The sequence below is a fragment of the Peromyscus eremicus genome, chromosome 5 (genome assembly GCF_949786415.1).
Source record: "Peromyscus eremicus chromosome 5, PerEre_H2_v1, whole genome shotgun sequence".
NCBI classification, from domain to species: domain Eukaryota; kingdom Metazoa; phylum Chordata; class Mammalia; order Rodentia; family Cricetidae; genus Peromyscus; species Peromyscus eremicus.
Genome location: NC_081420.1, coordinates 44916826 through 44927595, shown reverse-complemented (window position 1 = coordinate 44927595; position 10770 = coordinate 44916826). Strand labels below are relative to the sequence as shown.

The following is a 10770-nucleotide window of genomic DNA, read 5'->3' as shown; positions in this document are numbered from 1 at the left end:
CCTCATGGGCAGAGTGGAGTTTAGCCTTACAACAGACATCAGCAAAGTCCATGGTTTAAATTACAGACTAACAAAGGGTTTGTGGGATTGAAATTCAGTTATACTGTTTAAAATCAATCATGGAGACTGTCATTCTGCTTATTGCTTTGACTTCCTAACGAAGATTTAAATGAGGACTTTATGTACAAGTAGAAAATGTCAAGAGTTCTGTTTTTTTTCAGGCTTGTGTGGGTGAGACAGGCAAACATTTTAGGGCTTTAAGGTAAATAGAATAAAGAGGACTTTTCCAGAAAAAAATTTATATTTTGTTTTATTTTCAATTGACAAATCGAAACTACAGTTCATAACGTGATGTTTCCATACATATGTACATTGTGGAGTAATCAAATCAGAACAACATTCTATCACCAAATGGTCATCAGCTCTTATGGATGAAAAAAAATAGAATTAATCAAAGTCCACAAACCAACAAATTTTCTAGGGGAAAAGCCAAAATCGTAAGTTTTTAAATGGGCACAAGACTTTAAAGTCATCCAAGGATCTTCCAGGCAGGATACTGCATTTCTCACTCTACCTTTCAGTGGGCTCAAGACTAGGGAGAGGCATGCACAGAGCATAGTCTGGGCCAGCCAGGGGCAGTTTTCTGATGCATTCTCCTCTCTCACTTGGTTTCATGTTGTTGTATCACACCAGAGCTGAGTAGCTCCCCAATAGACCTGTCATCATATCTGAGGACCTCTTTCAGGATGTGCTTCGTGTGCTGTCCCAGCAGGGGAGGTGCCTTTGCCTCTGACATCTTGAACTTGCTATATCTCACAGCTGGACCTGTCAAAGGAAGGGAAAGAAAAGGTCTGTTAATGACTGCTCCTGGGAAGTTAATTGCTCAAGTAATGCAGTATTTCCAATGGACTCCAAGATTTTCTGTATTACTTGTGCCCTTGCACATGCACCATGGTTTGTTTGTTTGTTCTGTTTTGCTTTTCTGTTTTTGTTTTCTATTTTTTGTAGGGATGTGGGGGAGGGGAGGGTGAGTTCTTGATTTTTTGATTGTGAGCCTAGCCTTTAATGTCTGAGCCATCTCTCCAGACCATATGCAGCTTTTCTTAACCCAAGTTCATCAAAATGTGCAGTGACTTTCTAACCTGTACATCAGCATGTAGTGGGCTGCATGTCTGTACCCAGTGTGTTCATAAGCTGCCCTCCCTATCACAAACACCTTCATGGGTAGAACATTGATCTGGGAAGACTATAGGTTCAAGAGTATAATGACCACAGATTCAAAGTGTGTCTGTGAAGCCAGCTATCTGGCCCCAAATGAAAGCAATCCAGAGTTTTGCAATTCATTGTCTACTGTATAGTTCTAAAATTTAGTTCAATATATATCAAATCCTGACTCTGACTCTTTTCCTTGGCTTTTAGTGGTACTAGAAGCTATGTGGCCAAGCTTCCCTGTCAAGAAGACTTGTGTTGGGACTTTGGTGGGATTTATACTTTTTAATAGAACCATCTTGGGCAAATTACTTACCCTTTCAGAGCTTCATATCCCACAACTGTAACATAATAACATTTACCACACAGACTTGAGGTAAGGATTTAATTGAGAAAAATAGACAAAAAAAACACTAAGTAAGAATTCTGTTACCCATAATAACACACAAAACTTGCTAGCTATTATGTTTAGGAAAGCCATTACATCTCTCTTGAATTTTGCAGTTTAAGGGGATGAATATATTTATTGACAGATATTTGACAGAACTGAGTCATTGTAAACAGAGGAATTCTAGCAATACTTTCAAAAATGACAATTGGTTTTATTGTTCCTATTCTTCACATAACTATAATAAAGCCGGGAAAGGTTTGGCACAAGCCACATGACTGATGGCATGAAGATGCCACAAAAATGGCCTCACATTAAAAGCTGTGTGTTCATTTTTCCTAACATGATGCTTCCCACTCCTCCACGGTCAAGCTGGGTATTTGGGAATGTGTTTCTTCATTCTATATTGATGATCTTTTATATCTCTTGTGATGAGGCTTCAAGGTTGTAAACTAGGTAGTAGTCCCTGAAAGAGTTTGTAAGTAGCACATTTCTGTCTCCTGGGAACTTATTTGAAGGTTCTAGCAAGAAAGCACAGCTGACTATTTACATATTCTTGACTGAAAACTGGTCCTCATTCTTCAGGGAAGGTCATCTTCTTGGAAGCTTTGGGAGGGACACACATGGAGTGATGAGGGAAGAAGGGGGCATCCACTTACCAGTTATATCAGCCACATCAACCATGGTGGTGAATAGGATAACAGAACAAAGCCAGTTCTGCTTGACATTCTACATTTTAATCTCTCTCTCTCTCTCTCTCTCTCTCTCTCTCTCTCTCTCTCTCTCTCTCTCTCTCTTTCTCTCTTTCTCTCTTTGAATTGTAACTGGTTACATGCTTTGGGCATGCTAGGCAAGCACTCTATTATTGAGCTACATCCTAGTTCCTCTGCAGCCCACTCCTGATTTGAGAACATCACAAGAACAAATCAACCAAAGTATGCATAGTTAACAGAATGTCCATCAGTACAACAGAAATGTCCTTTGGGGAATTATATTAATAAGAATACTTGTTTGCATGCCATCTGACAGTGACAGCATCCAGACATGGCCTGACACTGCTACATTCAGTATTTTCCTACAACATGCCCTCGTCTATAGACCAAAGATAACTTACAACTGATGCTTAAAGTTTTCCTTTCTCTGAAGTGGAGCAGAGTTCCTTTCCTTTTCATATCTTCCTGGAGTGCACTGTATAGGAGGGTTTTGTCAGGGCTAGTTCTTGCCCAGTAAGGGAGGACACAAACACATTACACATTGGGAGGCTGAGAAGAGATGAATGACAGTTATCCTGCTTTACTATGTCAGAGTCTTTGATCTTAAAGTCAGTGGTCATTACAAAGACAGACTGGGACTAGAAGAAACAGGACTGAAATCATAGGGTTGCATGTCTCAGTGTCAAATAGCTGATCTCATTTAGTTCTGCTTGTGCAAGCTTTGTAAAAGTAGAGGCCACCAGTATTTAACTACAAACAAAATATCAGTCAGTTGTTTTTAAAAAAAAGGAAGTTCAAAAAGGATTCTCAGGAAACACTAGAAGCCATAATGTGATGCTAGTCCCATAGTAAAAATCCTCCTCACTTCTAGAGTTGAGGATCCCCATAATCTAAGCATTGTCTCAATCACCCTTAAATTTAAGTGTTTGCAGATAAACTGCCTTGACTTGGGAATTATTGCTCATGCTGGATTCAATAAGAGTGAAAAATACTTCATCAAGAAAAAAAAGCCAATGCTAGACATTTAAACTTCATTCTTTACTAAACAATCAGTCAAAGATCATCAGGAGTATGAATATCACATAGAACAGGAAAAGAAAACACTGGGACAATCAGAGATGGCTTAAAACAAAAAAAAGAGAATGTCACAGAGACAAAATTGACAATATTTAATGCTTATGATTTTTAGTATTATATTCCAAATTATAAATTTAGGAAATAAAGTAAAAGATATTCCAAGCATTTAAGAGGAAAGTATAAATAGAATGAAACAAATGTGAGAAAGAAGCCAAGAGCTCTTAGAAAACGGACCAGAATCCCAGAAAGAAGTAAAGGAACAAGGATGGTGAGAAGTTTCTGCACCAAATGCTATGATGAATGGGAAGAAGGCAAGTTATTCGATTTAGTCCACAGAGACCCAATGTCATGAATGAAGGAAAGATTTACATCTTGATGTTCATATAAAATATTCTATGGCAGCATTAAGAATGGCAGAAGGTCTTCCTGGGTTTAGAGAAGGCAAACAGGCTCAGGGTAACAATAGAGCTGGGAATGGGTTGTCTCAAAAAGAGCAACATCAGAGTACTCAACTGTTTCACCAGTCTCTACTGAAAACAAGAGGAAAATAGTGCACATTCAACTTTCTAAAGGAAATTCTGTTAAATCTAAAAGTGTATATCTATTCTAATGATTAGCCAAACATGAAGACAGGTGATTATTCAAATATGAAGACATTTTCAGTTGCAAGTCTAAATCTACCAAGTTGCTTCAACATGGATCCATTAAAATATAGGAATGAATGGAGCAGAGAGCAAGAGGAAGAAGAGCAGAGGAAGGAAAAAGACCTATTTAATGGTATAGAGGAGGGCAGTCTCCGTTTGATAATTTGTATGTGAGCCAGCAAGGCAGGGACAGAGAACAAAGGACTTCAAAAGGAAAATCTCTGAAGACAAAGAGGGCTTTAAAAATATACCTGGTATAGCCAAAAGGCAGAAAAAAACACAATAATGATAAGTTTCCATAATACAAGAAAGAATTAATAATTAGAAACTATAGAAAAATAGAAAAGTCAAGATCCAAAAACAAAGCAGATCTAAAGTTTTGACAAGATTTTTTTCATGTTTGAAACATAAGCAAAGAAAAACACAGGTGAACTTGATGTCATCCACTTGAGTGGCCCCCATCACCTTTTACACCTTATTTCACCTTATTTTAGAATACCACATTCAATTGTTTGGGTCATTGCTTGTATCTCAGATGGAAGTGGGAATGATACCAGCTGTGTTTGCTAGTGGGTCTTCATTGCCTTCCATGGTTCCTATGATATGAAAGAAGTGGTGGCAAGTCGCCTTTCTTTGATCCTTACGAATGTGGACTGTGCTTCTGATTTCCTATGTCACAGGATATCCCTACTTACATGGTAGAGACTATTGTAGCCTATATTTTACAGGTGAGAAAACTCAGATTTTTATAGAGTAAATTGATTTTCTGGGGTTACCCAGTATTGTAACCAGTGACAGATCTAGGATAAGAACTCTAGTCTTAACAGACAAAATCTTAACACAGAGAAGAATTAGGCACAAAGTCCTGCCTCTAATCAAGAAACTATTTATGATTTATACCTGATTGCAAAGGGGGAATCTCTTTTCTCCAGTGGAGAGACACTGAATATATCCACTACACCCCAGGGCAAGCTCCATGCCCGAGAGTAATTGACCAATACAAAATGCAGTCCATGCTTCTTGTTTGCTTTTACTTTTACTGTTTTGTTTGTTCAATTGATAGATTTTGGGGTTGTTTTTAGTTTTCATTTTGAGAAAGAACAAGAGAACATGAGTTTGGGTTGGGACAGAGATGGGGAAGTTCTGGGAGGAGCTGGGAGATGGGAAATAATATGATCAAAATATACTGTACAAAAAATTAATAATAATAATAATAATAATAATAATAATAAAATCTCCAGTCTTTAGACTTCATGGTCTATGCTCTCTCATTTAAAAAATTATTAAACTAATTATTGCTAGCAATTAAATATGTTTGAATAAACATTATTCATATACTAGTGCATTTATCCATTAATTTATTCTACTTACAATTTTTGAGTATTTATCAAGATTTGGTCTAGATTATTTCATTATGTATTAATCTAAAATGTTTTCTTGGCCCTGCTATCATGGAAGGATTATAACTTACAACAACAAAAAAGAATAAGCAAGTTGCTATAGTCTGATAAAAATGATAAAATCATTATAAACCAAGACTACAAGAGAATAATGCTATGAGAATAGTGGGCAAGGAAGAGAAAAAAATAATAAATGGAACAGTCATAAAAGGCCAAACTTATGTCATGGGTGCAGGCTTTGAGAGTTTAAATGCCGTCATTTCTAGTTCAGTCTCTCCTGGGTGCTTGTGGGTCGAGATGTGCACCCTCAGCTTTTCGCTTCTGCTGCCAAGTCTTTGTTCCACCATCACGGACTCTAACCCTCTGGAACAGTAAGCCCAAATCAACTTGTCCTTCTTATGTTGTCTTAGTCATGGTATTTTATTACAGGAATAGAAAAGCCCCTAACACAGAAGATGGTACCAGAGAGAGGGCTATTGCTGTGACAGACCTGATAATACTAGTTTTTGGAGTAATGTGGAAGACTTCATAACTTCGGACTAGAGACATGATTGAAGGATGTAAATGGAGCTTAATGGGTTATCCTAGTAGGCAGTAGGAAGACAATAGTACTGAGAGCTCTGTGTACTGTGGAGGCCCAGCTCAAGGTTTTCAGAGAGGAACAGTTTGACCAGATGGGCTAGAGACCATTGCTGTGATAGCTGCTGTGATATTTTGGGGAAAAAACTAAAACTGTCTGCTTTCAGCCCATGTCCTAAGAACTGCCTGAGACTAAATGTAAAAATACCTTTGGGAGAGGGAATTTTAAGAGAGCCTAATACTGATTTGGTTGTTGATCTACATAAGAATAAAGGGAAGGGTACCCTTAGGGCATGTCCCCATTCAGCTGTCTTCCAACTTGTAAAAGAAAGCATAAGGCATTTTCTGCTCCTGGAAAGCAACTACAATCCTAAATTGGTAGTGATGTGCTTCAATGTCCATCACAGAAGTCTCTGCAAAAAAGCCTTGAGGGCAAGAGGCCCTGAAAGGCCATTGCATGACACTGTATGAGTGAAGTCTGGCTTGCACTGGAGACCCAAATATGTTGGAGATTCCAGAGCTGTGAGATACATGTTAGAGAGAGCTGTATTCAGGGAGAGGAGCCAGCCCAAGAGGGTGGTACATGTTGCAGGCAGGGAGGCCAGAGCAATCTAAGCCCTTGGGCACCAGACAAGAAGCTATGGAACTTAATGTTTATCCTGCTGGGTTTCAGTCTTATTTTTGTCAAGTAGTTTTTCACTATGCCCCCATTCCTCCATTTTTGAGTGGTAATATATATTTGGTGCCATTATGTATTTGAAGTATATAATTTGTTTTTAGACCTTGCCAGGAGTCACAGAAGAGATATTAATCTTGAGACTTTCAAGAAGTATTGTGGTTGTGAAAGACTATGGAAACTTTTGAAGTTGGACTAATTGCATTTTGCATTAGTATATGGTCACAGATCTTTATAGGCCAGGGAGTGGAATGTGATAGTTTGAATGAGATATCCTTCATAGTCTCAAACATTTGAATACTTGGATCTCAGTTGATGGTATTGTTTGGGTAGGTTTAGGAGTTGTGACCTTGCTGGAGGAAGTGTGTCATTTGGGCCAGATTTTTGGAGTTTAAAGACCTGTGCCAATTTTAGTTTGCTGTCCTTGTTGGATGCTTGCAGGTGAAGATGTGAGCCTTCAGCTTCCTGCTTCTACTGATATGTCTTTGGCCCCCCCATCACAGACTCTAACTCTCTGAAATCATAAGCCCAAATAAACTCTTCTTTCAATAGCTAGCCTTGGTCATGGTGTTTTATCACAGCAATAAAAAAGTAATGAATACACATAGTAAAGAGGAAAGAATGGAAGGGAATCCTGTTCATTTGAAAAGAACAACTGGTACAGCCACTTGCCAGAGTAAAAGACTAAATGATAGATGGATAAGTTTTATGAGAGAGAGAGAGAGAGAGAGAGAGAGAGAGAGAGAGAGAGAATATCAAGGATTGGGTCTTAACACCTTTAGCTTTCTAAATCTCAAATTCAGAGATGAGCTGGCATATATATATATATATATATATATATATATATATATATATAATATACTGTTATGTTATGTTATACATATATGTTACTTATCATTAAAAGGTCTTCATTCCAAAGCAATCTAAGCAATTGTATTTGTTCAGCATCTCTGATGCTGAGGTTTCCACAACTGGTCAGAATGCAAAGAACAACTGTTTGTAGGTGAGTGCCCAGTCCCAACTGATACATCTACATCACAATTCCTATTTAAGGCTCGTGGAACATAATAGGAGAAGGGAAGAAAGATTGTAAGAGCCTAAGGAATAGGAAGTCTGCTGTCAGATTGAATCTCCTAAAAATATAGCGAGGCTACACCCATGAAACCTCAAAAGTATGCCTGCTCAAACAAGATCTGAATAATGACAGTATCAATAGACATTCTAATGTGGAAAAGGGAAAACTCATGGTCCCCACCCATAGACAAAGAGCTACAAGCAATTAATGACTGCTGAGAGAAGGAGAACTAGTCTTCCCCAGGGATGAGCCCCTCACTTGTTATCCAATATCAGTGAAAACACATATATCCAAGAAACACTAAGTGAATTCAGTAGATTGTACATGCACATACATGATTAAAGGAAAAGATTTGAAAGGGAACAAGGAGGGTGCATGGGAGGAGACAGAGGGGATACATTTAAACTCTAAATATAATTATATTTAATTTTTAAAATTGTAAAAAAAAAAACCCAAACCTAAGTTGTATATGTAGACTTTTCTCTACTGTCAAAGCTCTTTTTGATTTTTTCTGAAACTGGCATATAAAGTAAGTTTTTCTTATGGCATTTTCATGCATATAATGCTTTGGTTAATCCTCTTCTCCACTCCCCTTATCTCCCTGCCCTGTCCCCAGTAAACTATCCTGGTCCCAATATTCCCCTTTCCAGTCTTATATAGCACATGCACTCATCTCCCTCCCTTAAAGCCTATTTTTCACCTCTCTTGGGCCCCAGTATAGTTTTCTGACTTATATCCACATGACCATACAAATATATATATATATATATATATATATATATATATATATATATATATGAAACTTGAATCTACATATGAGAGAGAACATGCCATATTTGTCTTTCTGAGGCTAGGATACTTATTTCACTTAAAATACTATTTTTTAGTTCTATCCATATCTAACAAATTTCATGATTTCATATTTCTCAATAGCAAAACAAAATTCCATTGTATATATGTACCATGGTTTTATTATCCATTCATCTGTTGGTAGACATCTAGCTCCCAGCCAATATCTATTGAATCAAAAATGTTTTGTGTCCATTAGAAGCAAATTAAATGACTAAAAAGTAGTATCCCTGATGTTCAATGTTAGTTCAATTATTTGTAAAAATGCCTATGTTCTTTGTCATTAATTTGAGTGTTTTGCCTGCATGTATATCTGTGTGCCATGTGCATGCAGTGCCTAGGGAGCCCTAAAAAGGCAGTGGATCCTCTGGAACTGCATTTGCAGATGGTTGTTAGTAGCCATGTGAATGCTAGAAACCTGAACCAGTTCCTCAGCAAAGTAACAAGTGCTCTTAATTGCTGACCTGGCCTTAGTCTTTAGCAGATCAATCTCTATTGACTTCATGGTAGAACTTAATGTAGGTAGAACTTTCTCTGGTCCTGCCCAGCCACGAGGTCAAGACAAATCTCTCTCATTGGTGGTCCCACAGCTGCTCAGACCCAAGTAAACACACAGAGGCTTATATTATTTACAAACTGTATGGTCTATGGCAGGCCTCTTGCTAGCTAGCTCTTGTATCTTAAATTAACCATTTCTATTAATCTATGTTTTGCCACATGTTTCATGTCTTACCAGTCTGCTGGCATGTTCCTCGGGCAGCAGGTTGGCATCTCTTCTACCTCTGCCTTTCTTCTTACTGTCTGTCTCTTCAATTTCCCACCTGGCTATAACCTGACTTGCCATAGGCCAAATGGTTTTATTTATCAACCAATAGTAGCAACATATATTCACAGCATACAGAAAGACATCCCACAGCAACTTAAGGCAGTTTCACTTTTGAAAGGTGGTTGACATTTTCCCCTACAGCAAAAATACAAACAAAGCAACTCACAGTTCTCTTTCATTTAGAGGCAAACTAAATAGGATGTTTTCCCTCTGTGCTAACAAAGGCAATCACAAAGATGCACACAGTAGAAATCCATGCCATATTTTCTTCCTTTTAAAGTTGAAGGTGCTTTGGAAACAGGCCATTTCTTTTACTTCTTTAACAAACATTAGTCATGTGCCAAACACCACTGTATGTGCTTTATATATTTGTTCACTTAGTCCTTAGGACAAAGTCAGAACTCACTCTCATCACCTCCAGTTAGCAAATGAGGAAAAATGAGAGATGCAGGGGAAATCACTTGCTCAGGGTTGCAGACCTAGTAGAACAGAAATCCAGGTAGTCTTGTGCTCCTGCATCCCAGTCCTTTGTAATTTTTCCACATGATCTCTTTGTAGAAGAGCAGCACAAAAGAGGGAAAATTATTTCAGCTTGACAATGAACTGAATTCATGGTTCCTAAATCAGAATCCGGCAAGGACAGCTTCGGGCTCCATCATTCCCTCAGTCTATCTTCTTCCTTTTCCTAAATCAGAGTCCTTCTAGATTTCTTATAGTATCTGTACTCACTAATATCTCATCTTTTCAAATTAATTTGTTAAATGCCAATGTTCCAGATGTGGAAAGTCATATAATCACACAACCACCAATCCCTAACAGTGTCTCCTATTTCTGCAAGGCAATGCTTCCCAATGCCCTTCTTTCTGCTCACCCTGAAAGAAATGAAGTTTTTGCTGTGTTCTCTGGAAATCTGTCTGGTTCAAGGCACACGGAAGGCCAGTGCCTGGCACACTAGAGAATTCCTCAGACTAGCCATGTGGAGTTTTCCATCTGTGGTTTGAGGCCCTTCAGTAACAAAACCCTGACTGTTTTGTCTCACCTCCCTTTAGAAAACATCCATAATTCTTAGGCTGAAAGGAGATCTACCCAATCTACGTGAGCATCCCAAGCTACCATTTATCCAAGTTCAAGCCACTTATCTGTAAGCCAGATCAACTTAATAATACAAACAGTTGCAGGAAACAGAGGTAGCCAAAAACATGTGGGAAACCATAATGAATATTCAAGTAACGGGAACATAATACCACATCATCCTGAGGGAAGGGACTTGAACAGTCCCTTTTTCCAGAACTGCATGCACCTCCTGTCTTAATGATGTATTTCCAAAGCAGTGA

General features: G+C 38.2%; 1 protein-coding gene across 2 annotated transcripts in view; it reads right to left on the bottom strand.

Annotated features, from left to right (window-relative positions):
- Window positions 1-293: 293 nt before the first annotated feature.
- Sugct (succinyl-CoA:glutarate-CoA transferase) overlaps window positions 294-10770 on the bottom strand; it is a 721641-nt gene continuing 711164 nt past the window's right edge. For both annotated transcript variants that reach the window (XM_059263379.1, XM_059263377.1), the window contains one exon: window positions 294-825. In XM_059263379.1, the coding sequence (XP_059119362.1) occupies window positions 662-825 (164 nt within the window). In that variant the 3' untranslated portion in view covers window positions 294-661. The remainder of the gene's footprint in view (window positions 826-10770) is intronic.